Genomic DNA, 20,260 nt, shown 5'->3' with positions numbered 1-20,260 from the left:
ACTAAAGTTAGAAAAATCAAATCATACTCAACCACCCCTTTAAGAAAATTGTGTGTGTATGTGTGTGCTATTCTTAATAAAATTGTGAGTATGTGAGAGTGTTTGTTATTCTTAATAAAATTGTGAGTGTGTGTATATGAGTGAGTGTGTGTGCTTGTCTGAGTGAGTGTTTGTGTGAGTGAGTGTGTGTGTTCTTAAAAAAATCGTAAGTATTACAAGTATTTTCATGTTACATTTTATTTTTTCATTATTATTATTTTATTATTAATATTTTTTTTATTATTGTATAGTGTTATTAATGCTTTGGCAAAAAGCAAAACAGATTTATTTCACCTTGCCAATAAAGCTATTTGAATCTTGAGAGAGAGAGAGATTGTATCCTGTGGTCGCGTGTGTGTGTGCGTGTGTGTGTGTGTGTGTGTGTTCTGAATCTCTGTAATGGAGTTCTTCTGGTTTCAGTCACATGATGCATTAATGATGTCACTGTCATATGACTCTGTTATTGAGAGTGACCCACATATTTCACAATGTGGAACTGGATGTATTGAGTCTAAAGGTTGTTGTGGTCTGACTGATGATGGTCAGTTCCTCATTTCTCATACAGAATCAACACTGTAATTCCCCATATATTGCAGTAAACAAAACACATTTTTAATTTTATAGTTGGGTGAATTCAGCTATTCAGAATTTGAGTTAGTCTCATATTTGATGAAGTTTGCATCACTGATCATGACTGTTAATCATTGCTTTGATTATTACAGTGTATGTGGTGTAATGTGTGTGAGGCGGGCGGCTCGGCAGATCTCGTTGCAGTCGTCTCCGTGCTGATGTTTGATGAAGTTGTTGATTCCCGTCTGCTGGAAGTTGCTGGATCTGGGCTTTCTGAGCGAGTGAATCTGAGGGTCGGTCAAGTACGTCAAACCTTTCCCGCTGGCCGTGATCCATCCTGAGGAGAAAACGGGAACGTTTTTCAAACACACTCTTAAAGATGATGTGTTCAGGCTCTACTAGAACAGGTTTTCCTGCTGTAATGTTGATTATTCTCCTCATATTCTCCATTGTTGCGGCTCCTCTCTTCCCAGTCTGTCAGTAACGCTCTGTTTACTTCCTGTCTCTATGAAGCCCCTCCTTCTGAAAAGCACACTGTGCTCTGATTGGTCGGCTAGAGCAGTCTGTTGTGATTGGTCGAGCGCTTCGAGTGTGTTTGGGAGATGCCCCACCCCTTTCCATAACCGCCAGTTTAACACACTACTAACTAACTCAACCAGGCCCCGCCCCTTTATTCTGCGCATTAATTATTATAATGAGGAATATTGTGACGTGTTCGTTCCCGGAAGAAACTCAAGATACAATGGAGGTTTTTTGGGGGTTAACATAAATTAGTTTTTTTAGGGTTAACATAAAAAAAATTTAGGTTTAACATAAATCGTTTTTTTAGGGTTAACATCATTTAGTTTTTCAGGGTTCAGATGTACCTTGCAGATCCACCACCACCTCCTGACGCCCGGAGAACTCGTAGGTGAAATGACTGAAGGCGATGCCGTACTGGGTCGCGTCGGTCTCCGCTTTACCTCTTGCGTTGTTGGTGAGTTTTACAAACGTCCCAGACATGAACGGCTCTGCAGATAAACAGGTCACGATACGGTGCGACTCCAGAACCTGAACTCGCATTTTACAAGTTAAAAGTCAATAAACAAATATATTAGTATTCCAATAATACTATTAAACTATAAACAATAAGTATTTAATAATAATAATTATTATTATTATTATTATTAATATTATTTTTATTAATATTTTTTTATTATTATAGTTTGCATTTTATTATTAAAATTCCTTAAACAAATATATTAGTATTCCAATAATGCTATTGCATGGTAAAATAAAAACTGGTATTTACTATTAATAATATTTATTATTATTATTATTAAGATTATTATTATTCAAAATATTTTATAAAAATGTAAAAATCAATAAACTTAAATATTACTACTCGAATAATACTATTGTACTGCAAAATTCTAATTCAAATAATTTATTAATTATAATAATAATAATAATAATAATAATAACTTACCTACTGATTTACCACCATAATTAATTATTACACATACAGTCTGATGCATCAATCATGTTGCGTTCCGTTTACAGCCTCTCTAAATGTGCGAGACATATTTGGCCATTGTGATCAAATATTAATAACATGTTGATCTCACCAGCAGCACTTCAGAGGGGATGAAGAAGATCTGGGTTGTGATGTTATTATCATACAGGCGTTTATTAAACTCGGTGACGTAGTATTGTGCCGTCATCTGTCTCTCCACGTCGTCCAGGTGCGCATGAAGACCTTTATTCTTCAGGTACTCCTTCCCTACATAACTGAGCAGAGAATATGATTATTAGCATTACATTTACATTACAGTCAGGCATGAGATCGACTGAGGACATTCTTTTCTCTCATTTAATATGACTATACAACAACAACAATACTACTACTACTACTAATAATAATGATAATAATGATAATCATAAAAATGAAATTATTGTTATTATTAAAATGTTAATTTATTGAATATAATTAATAGTTTAAAAAAATGTAACAAATCAAAGACATTTCCTATAATACAAAAATATATAATATATTAACAGCAATATATTTATATATTTCTTTTGCAATAATACTATTACAATAATTAATTAATAATTTGTTACATTTATATAGCGCTTTTCTAGGTACTCAAAGCACTTTACATGAAAGGGGCTATTGTACTGCAAAAGGAAAAAAAAAAGATGATTATTATTATTATTATTATGCAAAATAATATTAATAAAATAATAATAAAAAATATTACTATTGAAATAATATAATATTGTACTGTAAAAAACAAATATATAATTATTAATAATAACTGCACTCGTAAATATAACACCAGTTAGTTAACACTGTAAATCGTAAAACACTATACTTTGTTTTATTACCTTAAAGTCCCCCTGTAGTCAATAATTGTATCTCTTAAAACTCATCTTTGATCACCAGAATGACATATTTAAAAAAAAAATCCTTTAAAAAAAATTCTTCATGCCTTAAAATATCTTGAATGTAACTCGACACCCTTGCCTCATTTAGTATGCGCGGAGGTTCTATGAATATGCAAATGAGCCCCGCCTCCACTCACTCACTCAGCTCAGAGATCCACTGGTTGACGATCACACGTTGATCTGATTGGTTACAAGGTAGTTTGTGACGTCAGAAACACCAGCGATTTCAAAGCGTGTGTTTGAGACTGTCTTTGGTTCACTGCAGTTTTAAGGAGGAAATACTCAGCAATGGTGTCGACTTATGAACTTACACATGGTTTGACTTAAAGCACATTAAAAACACCACATAGACACATAAACAACATTAAAACCTTTGTTCTCACTACAGGGGGACTTTAATATTTTATTTTCTCTCTCTCTTCCGATGATAACGTATCCGTGTGTGTGTGTGTGTGTGTGTGTGTGTGTGTGTGTGTGTGTGTGTGTGTGTGTGTTTGACCTGCTGAGAAGCTGCTCCTGGTGCAGGTACTGAAGCTCAATGGCTTGTCTCTGTTTGCCTTTGACTCCCATCGGTTTCCCAATATAAACGCTGGTTTCGCAGCCCGTCCAGACGCCAGAGGCCTTCGAGTACTTCAGGACGATGGCATCTGCAGAACACAAGAAGACCGGAGACATAAAGTGACATTTCTGTCTTGTTTTCCAGGATAAATATCTAAAAATTCTTCAATTTAAGATACAATTAGATTCACACTCACTCACACACACACACACACACACACACACACACACACACACACATTTGTTTTGCTATACTTGTGAGGACATTCCACAGGCGTAATGGTTTTTATACTCTATACTAACCCAACCCCTAAACCTACCCACACACACACACTCACACACACACTCACACACACATGTAGATTCCTACCGTAGGGCTTCTCCAGCTGCGTGCGGTCCAGGGGTTTCAGCGGGGTGTTCGGGAGCCGCTTGACGAGGCAGCGTTCACAAACTCCAGCCTGGAGCGCTCGATAGTCCCGCCCCGTCAGAACGCCACTTCCCATGATGCAGTTCCGGAAGCATCCGTTGCACGACAGCTCGTCGTCTCCCGTAGAGTCCGACAGATGCTCAAACCCCAGCTCCTCGAACGGGTCGCTCTCGGTGGTCGTTCCTGGGCCTTCCTGAATCTTCTGCGGGAACGCTTTCTTCTTGTCCGTCAGTTCAAGGCGCTCTACATTAGCGACGGGGCTCACGGACAGTTTTTGCCAAGATGAGTGCGATCCGAAGCTATCGCACAGGGAAAACGAGGAAGTGCTCCCTCCAAACTTGGCACCTTTATTTATTTCGTTGCCGTCATGGGAAGGATCTTCAAAGTCCTCCACGGTTTCTACGCCGCTCTGGGATTGTCCCGATACGCGTTCCCATGAGGAACCACTGCTGAAGGAACTCGATGACGTTCTCGCTTCCAGGTTCTTCCGAACGTCTCTCCGTTGGGGACCCGATGTATTCGTTAGGTTGTCCTCAACGTCTTCAGTTGTTACGGGTTCTGTCTTTGGTTGGGATTGAGTTTGGGATCCTTTGTGTCTAAAGCTGTTGGGAACGCTTGGAGAGACGACGTTTGCTTCTCGACTTCCATTACTATGGTCATCAAGACCCTTATAAGATCCGAATCTGCTTTGCTCCACATCATCATCTGTGGTTTCTACGCCGCTCTGGGATTGTCCTGATCCGTGTTCCCAAGAGGAACCGCTGCTGAAGGAACTTGAAGACGTTCTTGCTTCCAGGTTCTTCCTAAGGTCTCTCCGTTGGATTCCTGATGTGTTCGGTGCGTTGTCTTCTTCATCTTCAGTTGTAATGGGTTCTAGCTTTGGTTGGGATTGAGTTTGGGATCCTTTGTGTCTAAAGGTGTTGGGAATGCTTGGAGAGACGACGTTTGCTTCTCGACTTCCACTGCTATGGTCATCAAGACCCTTATAAGATCCGAATCTGCTTTGCTCCACATCATCATCTGTGGTTTCTACGCCGCTCTGAGACGATCCCGATACGTGTTCCCACGAGGAACTCGAAGACGTTCTTGCTTCCAGGTTCTTCCGAAGGTCTCTCCGTTGGGTTCCTGATGTATTTGCTACATTGTCCTCAACACCTTTAGTTATGACGGGCTCTAGCTTTGGTTGGGATTGAGTTTGGGATCCTATGTTGTGTCTAAAGCTGTCGGAAATGCTTGGAGAGACGACGTTTGCTTCTTTACCTCCATCAAGAGCCTCAAAAGATCCGAAACTGCTTCGTTCATCACAACCCTGATCAACTATAACTAAAGATCCGCTACTAGATGGATTCTGTTTGGAGGAAAGCGGATTCGAATGATCGGCCGTTGGGAGAACTTCTGTGGCCGTCTGAAATGCTGTTATGCATTGAGAATGAGTCGAACACGGATCGCCTCGAACGCCTTTCTCGAACGCCTCACAAACCGACTTGTGGTGCTTCTCAAAAACATCCAACGCCTTGGCAAAATCGCTGAGCGCGAACAAAACAGGACCGAACTCCATTGAACGGTAGCTATCGGGAATAAAAGAGCGTGCATCGGAATTACGGAAGGGTTCAACTTTCAACAAGGACTTAATCTGCTGCATCCTCACCATGATCTCAGAACACAAAGAGGAATCCGCTCTAGCACAATACTCGACAAATAACGCCAAGGCTTCCCGACAGACACTGGTCGCCGCGAGGACTGCCTTGGATTCGCCGCTAATCCATCGGTGTGTCGTGGCTAAGCAATACGCGGCTTTGAGGAACGTGTGCAACTCCAGCTTGCTGGTGACGGCGTCTCCTGCAGTCTTTGTTAACAAGCCGATCTCAAAGGCCTCCTTGGCCAAAGCCAGGTACGTCTGCTGATCCTCCATGGGGCATTTCTTGGAGAAACTGTAGGATAGTAAACACACGCCCTGGGCGACCTGCAAAAGAGCAATGGGAGGGGGAAATGAAAACACATCTAGTGTTAATGTCGGGAATAACAGCACGCTATAAACTGAGGGGCTGTTTCCACGACACCGTTTTTGACTAAAAACGTACAACTTTTTATGCATTTTGGCGGTTCGTTTACACGACAACCGCATCTTGGGTGCCTGAAAACGCAAGTTTACATGTAAACAACAAAACCGCAAATCTCTGGAGAAGAAGATGTCATGCACATGTGTAATACATGTTCAGTCTATAGTGCTTCATCACCATCTAGTGGCCTGGCAGCAGAACACAGGGGTTTTTATTTGTTTCCGCGGTTCCATGTGAATGGGGATCGTTTTGACAATGGTGTCGTCTGTACGCGGAAAACTATCTCCGTTTTAAGCATATCGTTGTCGTGTAAACGCACCTGCAGAACAGATTTCGCATGAAAACAGAGCAAATGAGTGAACGGTGAATGAACACAGTCATGCATATTTATGGATGCTCATTTCCACCACATAAAAAAAACATTGTGCTTTGGTAAGTCATAACTATGACATAAAAAATTACAAAATTACTTGCTATTATTATTTTGACTTTTTGTCAATTTCATCTAATAATTTATATTTCTTTAATCATAATTTATGACCATCATAATCTTAGCCTTTTATAGACCTTGAGTGTCCAGAAAGGCGCCAAATAAATAAAATGTATTATTATTTATATTATTATTATTTATATATAATCCATTTTTTTTTATGACTCAGTATGTCATAATTATTTTTTTTATCTTAATCATGACTTAATGTCATTATTTTGACTTAGTCATAATTATGACTGTCATAACTGACATCCTGTCAACTTTTTATCATAATGACTGTCATTATGGCTTTTTGTCATAGTAATTTTGCCTTACTATCTCATAATTGTGAGACTTTTTGATTTATGACATACGTTTTTATTTTATTTTAAAATTTTGACCTCATAATGTTGACTTTTTTTAATCATAATTATGAGTCATAATTCCGACTTTTGGTCTCATAATTTACTTTTTATCTCAATTATGAGTGACATAATTAAGACAACCATAGCTTGTCAATTTTGACTTCTAATAATTATTACTTTTTATAATAATTATGAATGTCATAATCAATTTTGACAATATATCTCATGATTTATGACTCTGTCACATGCCTGTCCTGTCTTGTGCTGCACATGGGTGTTTTTGTTGTTTGCCATGTGTTCTTGTTTATTGTCTAGCCCCTCCCATCTTGTTATCTGATTATTTGGTTAATTTGTCCCACCTGTTGTGTTCGTTACCCTCCTTTGTTTGTTCCCCTATTTAGCCTCCTTGTGTTTGTAGTCTTGTGCTGGCTCGTTGTCCGTGTTACCTGTATTTGATGTTCCTGTGCTGTTGGTATCTGAGTTCTGAGTTTTTGTATTTTGTCTATGTTTGTTTATTAAATCTTCTCTGCACTTGAATCCTCGTCTCTCGTTCAGTGTCCCGTGACAGAACGAGCCAGCACAAGACTACAAACACAAGGAGGCTAAATAGGGGAACAAACAAAGGAGGGTAACGAACACAACAGGTGGGACAAATTAACCAAATAATCAGATAACAAGATGGGAGGGGCTAGACAATAAACAAGAACACATGGCAAACAACAAAAACACCCATGTGCAGCACAAGACAGGACAGGCATGTGACATTCTCAGTTTGTCATAATTCCTGCATTTTATCAGGTTTGACTTTTTATCTCATAATTATACTGATTTTTTTTTTGTAAATTTTTTAGGGCTGGGGGAATTAACGCGTTAATCTTTGCGATTAATTTGAAATGTTTAACGCGTTAAAAAAATTTAACGCATTTAACGCAGCACACTTTTTTTGCCTCGTTTTAATGATTTCCTGTTGCGGCTGCTATTGAAAAGGCCGTCCCGCCACTCCGTGTTCGGCGATCACGTTTCATTCTCGCGCAGCTTTCATGAGCTGGTCTTTTCCGCTCCGTGTGTGTGCGCCGCGCTGTGTTCCGCGTGTGTGTGTGTCGGCGCACTCTGTCGTTAAAGGGTTAGTTCACCCAAAAATGAAAATTCTGTCAGTAATTACTCACCCTCATGTTGTTCCAACCATGTAAGTCTTTCGTTCATCTTCGGAACACAAATTAAGATATTTTAGCCTACGTGGTGACGTGCAACACAGACGCGCTACGCAAAAACACTACGAGGCCCAGAGAGAAGGAATTGAATAGTGGAATAAAGTCGGTATTTTTGTTTGTTTTTGCGCACAAAAAGTATTCTCGTCGCTTGATATACTTAAGATTGAGCCACTGGAGTCACTTGGACTATTTTAACAATGTTTTTAATAACTATTCTGGGCCGGTGAGTTTCGGTCACACTGGAAGCCTATGGAAGAGTCAGAATTCTGTCAGATTTCATCAAAAATATCTTAATTTGTGTTCCGAAGATGAACGAAAGACTTACATGGTTGGAACAACATGAGGGTGAGTAATTACTGACAGAATTTTCATTTTTGGGTGAACTAACCCTTTAACGGCCCAGCGGCGCGCTCTCCGTTCCGTGTATGTGTGTGTGTCACGTGTGTGTGTGTGTCCGCGGCTCTGTCGTTAACGGCCCAGCGGCGCGCTCTCCGTTCCGTGTATGTGTGTGTGTCACGTGTGTGTGTGTGTCCGCGGCTCTGTCGTTAACGGCCCAGCGGCGCGCTCTCCGTTCCGTGTATGTGTGTGTGTCACGTGTGTGTGTGTGTCCGCGGCTCTGTCGTTAACGGCCCAGCGGCGCGCTCTCCGTTCCGTGTATGTGTGTGTGTCACGTGTGTGTGTGTGTCCGCGGCTCTGTCGTTAACGGCCCAGCGGCGCGCTCTCCGTTCCGTGTATGTGTGTGTGTCACGTGTGTGTGTGTGTCCGCGGCTCTGTCGTTAACGGCCCAGCGGCGCGCTCTCCGTTCCGTGTATGTGTGTGTGTCACGTGTGTGTGTGTGTCCGCGGCTCTGTCGTTAACGGCCCAGCGGCGCGCTCTCCGTTCCGTGTATGTGTGTGTGTCACGTGTGTGTGTGTGTCCGCGGCTCTGTCGTTAACGGCCCAGCGGCGCGCTCTCCGTTCCGTGTATGTGTGTGTGTCACGTGTGTGTGTGTGTCCGCGGCTCTGTCGTTAACGGCCCAGCGGCGCGCTCTCCGTTCCGTGTATGTGTGTGTGTCACGTGTGTGTGTGTGTCGGCGGCTCTGTCGACAACGGCCCAGACGCTTCAATCATGTACCGAGCACTGGAAAAGTAAAGTCCACTCAAATAACGTGAAATTCTGTTTGCTGAGCTGGTATAGCCATGCTGGGCAGCAATGGTAAAATTACCTGCTCTGATCACATGCTCTGGTAATAATAGCTTTGTAGGACTATATTTTATTTTGATAATTAGTTAAAAAAAATAATAATCTGTTAAATTGATTATGTTGATTGATTATTGAAAAAAAATATTGATATTGATGTTTAATATAGGGCTATTTTCTGTTCCTTTTTCCCCTGTGTTGTTTAATTAGGTGATTCTGAGTTAAAAGGAATAGTTCACTTTAAAATTAAAATTCTGTCATCACTCACCCTCATGTTGTTTTAAACCTGTATGAATTTCTTTCTTCTGCTGAACACAAAGGAAGATATTTAGAAGAATGTCAGTAATCAGACAGTTTCCGGGTCCCATTGTCTTCCATAGTAGGACAAATATATACTATGGAAGTCAATGGTACCAGAAACTGTCTGGTTACTGACATTCTTCTAAATATCTTCCTTTGTGTTCAGCAGAAGAAAGAAATTCATACAGGTTTAAAACAACATGAGGGTGAGTGATGACAGAATTTTAATTTTAAAGTGAACTATTCCTTTAAATATTGATGATTACAAGCTTGGGGGAAACACAATTAATTGCAATTAATTACAGAAATTGTGCAATTAATTAGTTAATTTTTTTTAATCGATTCCCAGCCCTAAAATTTTTACCTCATAATGGCGACTTTTTATCATAATTTTGAATATCATAATTCTGACCTTTTATCTCATAATTTTGACTTTTTGTATGTTTGGACTTTTTTTAATCTCATAATCACATATGTAAAAGAAAATTAATATATAAATGTATAAAATGTGCATCAGGACATAAAATACTTAATATTAAGACAGTAAAAGGCAAATAACGGTGTTTATGTTGAGACAGGGTGGACTCACCACATTGGTCAGGACGTACAGAGACCCATACTGACTGAACACGACGGCCATCTTAGCGGCCCGCGCCGCACACAGCAGACGGTGCCGGGTCTCTCCCAGGAAACCCTGGAGGAGAGAGAACACCTGACGCTCAGCACACGCACAACCCGACTCAGGACATCTCAGACTGTCTTGACGGAAGTTCTGAAGAAAGACTTCAGGAATCTGATCGATACGGTACGCAGCACATCGCCTGATATAACGATCATTGTGTCAGGACCGCTTCCCACGTACCGTCTAGGACATGACAAGTTTAGTAGATTATTCGCACTAAATGAATGGTTAATGTCATGGTGCAATGAGCAGAAACTGCTCTTTGTAAATAATTGGAATCTGTTTTGGGAGCGTCCTAGGCTATACCGTGCTGATGGCTTACACCCAAACAGATTCGGATCGGATCTTCTGTCAGATAACATCTCCAAAATGTTAAATACCTTTTGACTAGTAACCAAAAGTCCAAATCATAGTCTCTGCTGCACCAAATTAACTGATATAAATACTAGTGTAGAACATTGCATAGAAACGGTGTCTATTCCTCGTTTAGTGCGATCAAATAATAAATCTACTGCAGGATCTAGGAAAAATCTAATTGTTATTAAAACAGAAAATGTTGCTATTAGTAAACAAAAACAATTTCTAAAGCTAGGTCTTTTAAACATTAGATCACTCACACCTAAGGCAGTTATTGTAAATGAAATAGTCACAGACAATAGCATCGATGTACTTTGCCTTACTGAAACCTGGCTTAAACCAAATGATTATTTCGGTCTAAATGAGTCTACTCCATCAGGATACTCCTATAAGCACGAGCCCCGTCTGATTGGTCGTGGCGGCGGTATTGCAACTATCTATAGAGATATTCTCAATGTTACTCAGAAAACGGGTTATAAGTTTATTTAATTTGAAGTACTTGTACTAAATGTTACGCTCTTAGATGATAGAAAAACATCCCTATTATCTTTAGCCTTGGCTACCGTATATAGACCACCAGGGCCTTACGCTGATTTCCTAAAAGAATTTGCAAATTTTCTCTCAGATCTATTGGTCAATGTCGATAAAATATTAATTGTTGGAGATTTTAACATACACGTAGATAATCAAAATGATGCGTTAGGGGCTGCGTTTATAGACTTATTAAACTCCTTTGGGGTTAAGCAAAACGTTACCGGACCAACTCATCGTTTTAATCATACACTCAATTTAATTATATCACATGGAACCGATCCAACCGATATAGATATCATTCCACAAAGTGATGATGTAACTGACCATTACATGGTAACTTGCATATTACGTACCCCGGTAATATATCATGCTGCGCCACGTTATCGATTAGGCAGAACAATCCTTCCATCCACCATAGATAATTTTTCAAATTGCTTATCGGATCTGTCTCAGCTGCTGCCTGAACCTAAACAAACAGATGAACTAGACGAACTAACCAGCACTATGAGCACCGTTCTCTCTGGAAAATGGGATATTGTTGCACCTATGAGACTAAAAAAGGTCAGAGAGAAAATTAAAGCACCATGGTACAACAATACTACTCGTGTTCTAAAGAGAGAAACCCGTAATTTAGAGCGTAAATGGAAACAAACTAATTTAGAGGTTTTTAGAATCGCTTGGAAAGACAGTACGTCACGCTATAAAAAGGCCCTAAAAGCGGCCAGGGCTGAGCATCTCCGCAAACTAATAGAAAATAACCAAAACAATCCTAGGTTCTTATTTAACACCGTGGCTAGACTAACAAATAAACAAGCGTCACCTGAACAAAATATTCCGTTACAGTTTAGTAGTAATGATTTCATGAATTTTTTCACTGAGAAAATAGAAAACATCAGATCCACAATTGTAAACGTTCAATCTTCAATCGCGCCTTATAATTCAGCCTCGATTATCACCCCGCAAGAACAATTACAGTGCTTTACAACTATAGAACAAAACGGGTTAAATAAATTTATCATTTCCTCTAAAACAACAACATGTTTATTAGATCCCATACCAACTAAACTATTGAAAGAAGTGTTACCTGTAGTGGAAGAGCCTCTCCTCAATATTATTAACTCGTCTTTATCTTTAGGTCATGTTCCAAGAACATTTAAATTGGCAGTTATAAAACCACTCATTAAGAAACCACAATTAGACCCAAATAACCTAGCAAATTATAGACCCATTTCAAATCTTCCTTTTATGTCTAAAATATTAGAAAAAGTTGTGTCTGCCCAACTGGGCTCTTTCTTGCAAGAAAATGACACCTATGAAAAGTTTCAGTCTGGGTTCAGGCCGCACCATAGCACTGAAACTGCGCTCGTTAAAATCACAAATGATTTACTCTTAGCTTCTGACCAAGGCTGTATCTCAATACTAGTTTTACTTGATCTTAGTGCTGCGTTCGATACTATAGATCACACAATACTCTTAGATCGGCTACAAAACTATACCGGTGTTCAAGGACAAGCATTAAGCTGGTTCAGATCATACCTATCTGACCGCTACCATTTTGTCTATTTAAATGGAGAAAAATCTATCATAACTCCAGTAAACTATGGAGTGCCGCAAGGATCTGTGTTGGGCCCTCTATTATTCTCAATATATATGCTGCCACTTGGAAATATTATAAGGAAACATGGAATTAGTTTCCATTGTTATGCTGATGACACTCAACTATATATTTCATCACGGCCGGATGAAAACGCTAAATTATCCAAATTGACAGAGTGTGTTAAAGATATAAAAGATTGGATGACGCACAATTTTCTTTTATTAAATCCAGATAAGACAGAGGTAATACTTATCGGTTCAAAAAACCGCCCACAAAACCTCTTACAATACAACTTTAACATAGTAGGGTGTCCTGTTACTTTATCCTCTACAGTAAAAGACCTGGGTGTTATATTAGACTGCAACCTGTCTTTTGAAAATCATATTTCATATGTTACAAGAACAGCCTTTTTTCACCTTAGAAACATTGCTAAGCTACGTAACATGCTATCTGTTTCTGATGCAGAAAAGTTAGTTCATGCATTCATGACCTCGAGACTAGATTACTGTAATGCTTTATTAGCTGGTTGTCCTGCATCCTCAATAAACAAGCTACAGTTAGTCCAAAATGCCGCCGCTAGAGTTCTTACTAGATCAAGAAAGTTTGACCATATAACACCAATTTTATCATCACTACATTGGTTACCTATAAAGTTCCGTATTAATTACAAGGTATTGCTACTGACTTATAAAGCCCTAAACGGCTTAGCTCCAGTTTATTTAACGGATCTTCTATCGCCCTATAATCCATCGCGCTCTTTAAGGTCACTAAATTCGAGGCTTCTGGTCATACCTAGGATATCCAGATCCACCAAAGGAGGGAGAGCATTTTCACATTTAGCTCCAAAACTCTGGAATAGCCTTCCTCATACTGTTCGTTGCTCAGATTCGCTCTCCCAGTTTAAAACTAGATTAAAGACGCATCTCTTTAGCCAGGCATTCATATAATATTTTAATCTTACAGTTAAATCCGGTCTCTACTTCATAAACGCCAGAGGAGAACTGGCCCCCGACTGAGCCCGGGTTCTCCCAAGGTTTTTTTTTCTCCATTAGGTCACCTAATGGAGTTTTTCGGTTCCTTGCCACTGTTGCCTTTGGCTTGCTCAGTTGGGGATACTTAATTTGATTAATCGATTCAACAGTGCTATTGATCTGCATTACCAAACGTGGATGTTTTACACCAGAAACAAACACTGATGTACTATTTTATTTAATACTGTGAAGCTGCTTTGATACAATCTGTATTGTGAAAAGCGCTATATAAATAAAGTTGACTTGACTTGACTTGACTTGTCTTACCAGGTCGATGTGTGGCTTTTCCTGAAGCGCAGTGAAGTCTCCATCGTTCATGGAGGACAGTGTGTTGGCCAGGAGCCCGAGGGACGTCCCAATGCCCTGGAAACAACGACAAAGAGCATGACTGGTGTTCACACACACACTTCTGAGCTAAAGCAGAGATAGAGGTTAACAGTGTCTGTAGTGTAAAGTGTGTCCAGACCTTTTTATCAGGTTGTGGAAGAACGTAGAAGCCGATCAGAGACACCCATATGAGTTCAGCCGCCTCGAGCCACAGACCTACAACACACACAAACTTTACATTTGCAGTAACACACACCCATTCAAACCTCTAACAGCAGAAAGACTCGTGAAGCTCGAGCTGAAGGAGGACGTTGATAAACGAGTCTGAACTCCCGATCACAGTAGCACTGGAGGAGATTGGTGGAGTTTTGATCGTGTGTTAATCAGGTCGATCTTGATTCCTCACCGAGTGTCTGAAGCACTTGTCCTCGCACCTGAAGACTGACGGCCTGAACCAGCGTCCGGTCGCTGGCCTTCTGATACGTCCAACAGCCTGAATAAGAGTGAAGCGTTCAGAAACAGCACAGCAGAGATGGACAGATCAGGAGGAAGAGGAATGAAAGCAAACGGTACCTGTCGAAGCTTTATTACTGATCAGACTGCTGAGAATAAACTCGGCCTTCTGCAGTTTACCTGCGTCGCAACAACACCAGACAACCTGTTAAAGCTCAATCCAGCCAACAGGGAACGTTCTCTCAACGCTATGAACACGTTCTACCAGTAACATTAATAGTACGTTCAGTCAATGTTAATGTTCTCAAAACGTTTGAAACATTTCATATGGATGTTCATCTAACATTTTTTTAAATGTTTCTACTTGTTTCAGAGAACATTCAAAAGTAACATTCCCATAATGTTTGAAGAATGATACAATGTAATGTTCCCTTAACCTTCACATAACATAAGGAAAAACGTTTTTGGAACGTTACTATTTTTTTCGGATGGTTAATGAAATGTTCAATATAACGTTCCCATTATGATACTTTAACTACGAGCAGCAATTAACAGGGTTCAAGCGTTTAAGGCCTTTAAGCAAATTCTTAAAAAGATATTACGTTTTATTATGCAAGCATGTAACCACTGACATCATAGATAGAAAAGACAAATTACCATAGGAAATTAATGTTTTTTTTAAAGCTTTTTAACAGTTATAGCGCCACCTATGGTCCGATCTCCTTACATGTTTGCATGCTTGTTTAGAATCATATGTCGCATGTGCTCACTTAATTCCGTGAAGTCCCGAGTTTTCGTTTAGGAGTTATAGGCTTTTGTGGGCATTTGGCCACACCCATTTCTGAATTACCCTCTTATAGCCACTCAAAGGGTAAAATTCAACATTTTTGGATAATTATTGATCTGGAGTGTCCAGAGAATTGTACTGCGTTGGTTTTATTCATATTGAGCGAAAAACCTTGGACTAGTTCGCAAAAGTAGGTTTTTTATATAATTGTGAATATTTAATGAACGATTTGATTGACAGCAGTGGTTCTTGAGGCAAAGTTGTTCAGTGATCTATCACATATACATATTGTGTGGAAGTGTGAAACATCACGTGATTACAGAGGCGTAAATATCCCGTTAGCACCGTTAGTGGCTGATTTCTTTCAAAACTCTTACAGACCTCTAGGGCTTGAACATGCCCATCAAGTTATTCTAGTCTAATAGGTGCTCAAACTTCATTGGCCAATGGCGGCCATGTTTTTCGAGATACGCCAATGTCCTCATAAACATACATGGCACTTTGAACCAAGACACTGCATGCCAATTTTCATGTCAATCGGACTAAGAGTTGGGGGGTTATAACCATTTTCATGTTTATTTTCATGTTATAGCGCCACCAAGTGTCCAATCGCTGTGTTTCTTTAACTGTGACCTCAGATTGAGCTCGTACATGTGTACCAAGTTTGGTGAAAATATCTAATATAGTTCTCAAATTATAGCCATTTTAGTAAAAGTGGCTCCGCCCACTTCAAATGCTTTGCCGCCCTTTAGCGACCGAGAATCAAAAATAAAATTAAATTCAAAAATATTTACACATATCAAGGGGATATTTCAGTAAAAGCTGAAAATCCTCTTAGATTTTTGCAGTGATCCAATCAGGACAACAAAGATTATAACTAAAGAATCATATCATTAGAGAATAATAATATTAGTTTATATGACTCATGATTTACAAGTCTTCTGAACCCAGTCTTTTTGCCGAAAAGTTGTCGAACTTCATTCATGTCCATTATATTCAAATTTGTCCAGGAGTTCATCTCTATTTTCACCTGCTGTCCAGCAATATTTCTTTCTGCACAGGTTTGGTTTCGTTTGGGCGAAAAACCTAGGACTAGATCGCAAAAAGTAGGTTTTGGACAAAATTCAAAATGGCCGACTTTTTTTTTCCAAGCGGAAATGAAATCGAACGTTCGGAGAACATTTTCATAGCTTAAATATTTTAGTTCTCTGGGAATACACACACACTCCATGAATGGAGATGAGCTCACCGGTGTTCAGATAGACCCGAGCCTGTCTAATGATGACCTGGGGGGCGATGGGAACGTCCGGGTAACGTTTGTGCAACGCTTTAGCAATCTTCAGCAGGACATGCGATCCGTCCATCCAATACAGAAGCCGGTCGAGCAGAAACACGACGGCGACGGCCAACCGCGGCTCGCCAGATGTGATGCTGTCTCTGAGGAACACCTGGAATCACAGCAGGACTCGGCATTATTCCATAAGATAAAGATAAACCGGAATGCACTGGAATGATTATTAATATATCCGTCATTACCAGTAACTGAGGCAGATGCTTCCCGACGAGGTCCGACGTGTTCATCTTGTCCTCAGACGTCACGGACTGCTTGTACTGCCATTTCTCCTCCACGAACGGCCACTTTCTGTCCGCCGCCTCCTGTAGGAGCGTGTGCAGGTCATCGGGAAACGACCCTGGGGGTCAAAGGTCAAGCCTTATTCAATAGGAATATCTCTTTCCTGGCTCGGTGTTTTGTTTAGGGATGCCAAATCAAAACATTCTTCATCAACAGTTAAGTTATTTGTAATAGGCAATGTCACTGTAAAAAAACAAACAAAAAAAACATAGCTTTAATGTTGCTAGCTACTTGTTCATAGCAACTAGAAGGGTAGTTTGATTGTAGTTTAACTACTTTAACTTATGAGTAGTCAAGCTATGGTTTCAGAGTAGCTTCCCCAGCATTATAAATAAAAACACTATAAAATAGTGATGGCAATTTCAAAACACTGCTTCATGAAGCTTTGAAACCTTTACGAATCTATTGTTTCGAATCAATGGTTGGGAGCGAGTATCAAACTCCGTCACGTGACTTCAGTAAACGAGGCTTCATTACGTCACAGCTGTTCTGAAACGGTTTCACCGCTGATAACGAGGAGTCGCTGAGAACCAGTGAACCAGTGTCAGTGGGTTTACCTGATCTCTGATAAACACTATAAATATAAAACAGATTAACTTGTATGCACAGGCCTGCCTGAGTCATTGCGTCATTACCGCGGGGGTGCGGGAGCGGCACGGTGTCTCCCTGTGGTCCGGTGACTGCGCCCCTCAGACACTCCTGGAGCAACAGCGACACCTCCTGGCCACTCATGCTGTTACATCAGGACAACACGTCAGTTTAATACAGTAATATAATATATAATATAATATAACAATAATCATGCCTTGGTAAATCTTAATGACGACATAAAATGTCGCAATTATAACATACTAAGCCATAACTATACGTTTTAAAAAGTCGGAATTAGGCTATGAGAGAAACAAAATAATAGTGTTATAATTATGACTTGTCATAAAAGTTATTGTTATTGTCATTTAGCCTATGCCATAATCTCGACTAATTAACTTTTAAGTCATATTTTACTTTTTGTGTCATAATTTCGACTTTTTAATGTCATAATTAATACTTTTTAATTCACAATTTCTACTGTCATAATTTATATGATTTACAAAAGTATGTTTTTTTTCAAGTATGTGGCGAAAATGGGCTTTCATTATGTATTTTACAGTCGAATGCTATCAAAATAAATCACTGTTTCATATTACTTTTAAACCCGTTCAAACTTCAAATCACGCGTTCCACGACATTACATTACAAATAACGTGGAAACGGATCATTTTTCAATAAAAAGGAACGGGTAATAAACGACTTAAAGCAACATATGCATGCAAATATGTTTACCTTCAACAAACCCAGCCGGTTCAGTCAAACACACGTCAGCTAAACGGGAACTTCCATAAACCCGCCCTCGTCCCGCCGATAGAGTTACAAGTGTACCATGTAATAATCGTTGTTTGTAAACCTTGTTTATTTATGTTAAGAAGTTAACAATGTAACATATCAGAGAATGTCTAATAGGAAGAGAATTGGCACTCTCTGCTTACTTCCGGGTTCTGGATTGGTTGCAGTAACACGTCTCTGTCCATGCGGGGGCGCTCGCGAGCGAGTGCAGAATGAATGGAGGTCTATGGCGAAATACCCCTCAAAACCCACTTTTCTCAGGATATAATTTTTTGTCTAGTAATTTGAATGTTGTATTCGAAAGGAGATGCAAAGAAATTACACATTGCTGGGTGTTAGATTTTTTTAGAGTCACTTATTTGGTTTAAAAAGTCTTTTAAAATGTCAATGACGTCAGAATGCTGACGTCATTAGCAGAATGCTAGCGTATTATGGGCAACAACAACTCAACCTGTAAGAAATAGAAAAGAAATAAGTACTCGTTCATTCAACTTTCGACCTATAACCCATGTTGAACTTGCAAAACCTACAATAAAATCTGACATTTCTCAACGGCATTTGGGTGAAAGAGACACATATAGCCGTCTAGCCCCATAGACTCCCATTCAGTCTGCACTCGCTCGCGATCACCCCCAGTGGAATTCTAGTGGAACTGCAACCAAAATCAAAACAATGGGGCTGAATAGGGAGTGCCAAGGCTCTCCGTAGACGGGCTCTGAACATATCAATATCGGACCCGTCTCATGTTCCTGTAGTGTCCGTGTGACGTGACGTTAACCAGCGTCTCAGCCAATCACAGCACGCACTGGCGACACGAGACTGGACACTGGACGCAAACATGCGGATCTAAAGCAACATGTAAGATATTAATATTTCTAACGTTAGAGATCAATAAACATTTAAGATACAAAAACGCAGAAAACACACATCTCAAGCGTTACACAGTGTCGATGCGCAGAATAATATGTGTAATATTCAGGGCGATCAACAGGTGGCTCCGTGGCGCAATGGATAGCGCATTGGACTTCTAGGCGAATCTAGTGAAGTGATTCAAAGGTTGTGGGTTCGAGTCCCACCGGAGTCGCACTTTTTTTTAAAAATGTTTTCTTTTTTTAAATTTTTTAAATAAAAATGTATTTAGAATTATTTTTATTCTATTTATTTATTATAAAATAATAATACTATAACGACGCATCTACACTGGTATACTTAAGATATTTAAATATAATAAAGCTTGATTAATATTTGTTAGACACCAGCTCAAATAACTCCTCATTGTGATTCTCCGTGCAAATAATTCCTTTGCTGTTTCTGCATTTGAATAAACACATCAGATGAGCATCATTAGCTGAACACATTCATGTGCCTCAGCCAGGACAAAACAAATCTCACTAAAGAATCATATCATTAGAGAATAATAAATAATATTAATTTATATGGACTCATGCATTACAAGTCTTCTGAACCCAAAGGACAGACAGAAAGTAATTTGTTTAATCTGTATTTTCACCTGCTGTCCAGCAGAGGTCAGTGTGTCCTGACAGACTCTTAATTTTAAATAAATAAATACAATCTATATAAAATATAATAAGCTACAAATTAAATAAAGAAAATATGCTTAAAATAAAATAAGTTAAAAATAAAATAAAAATAAGCTTAATTTAAAAAAAAAAATCTAAAAAAAAGCTTAAATTAAAACAATTTAATATCGTCCCAATAAAAATAAGCTAAAAACAATCAAATTAAGCTTAAAATAAAACAAGCTAAAAATTAAATAAATAAAATAATTAAAATAAGCATACAAAGACATGAGCTTAAAATGAAATAAAATAAGGTTAAACAATATAGGTTATATATTTTATTAA

The 20,260-nt window shown here is 39.3% G+C and overlaps 1 protein-coding gene across 2 annotated transcripts; it reads right to left on the bottom strand.

The window, feature by feature from the left end:
• Positions 1 to 284: 284 nt before the first annotated feature.
• LOC308682174 (alpha-protein kinase 1-like) lies at positions 285 to 18,549 on the bottom strand. 2 transcript variants are annotated; one of them, XM_081351683.1, is made up of 14 exons: positions 18,336 to 18,531; positions 17,648 to 17,745; positions 16,916 to 17,070; positions 16,629 to 16,827; positions 14,713 to 14,772; positions 14,546 to 14,632; positions 14,279 to 14,355; positions 14,080 to 14,175; positions 10,201 to 10,305; positions 3,968 to 5,987; positions 3,539 to 3,686; positions 2,217 to 2,379; positions 1,476 to 1,659; positions 285 to 946 (listed from the first exon to the last, which is right to left on the bottom strand). In XM_081351683.1, exons 2-14 carry the CDS (start codon positions 17,742 to 17,744, stop codon positions 756 to 758), a joined length of 3,582 nt encoding a protein of 1,193 aa, XP_081207809.1. In that variant the 5' UTR covers position 17,745; positions 18,336 to 18,531; the 3' UTR covers positions 285 to 755. The 2 variants fall into 2 exon arrangements, 1 of the variants encoding a protein (XP_081207809.1); XR_014029114.1 differs by having other exon boundaries at positions 627 to 946; positions 1,476 to 1,619; positions 18,336 to 18,549.
• Positions 18,550 to 20,260: the final 1,711 nt, after the last annotated feature.

Source organism: Scardinius erythrophthalmus (assembly GCF_964197995.2).
Source record: "Scardinius erythrophthalmus genome assembly, chromosome: 2".
Lineage (NCBI taxonomy): Eukaryota > Metazoa > Chordata > Actinopteri > Cypriniformes > Leuciscidae > Scardinius > Scardinius erythrophthalmus.
This window is presented reverse-complemented; position numbering and strand designations above follow the sequence as displayed.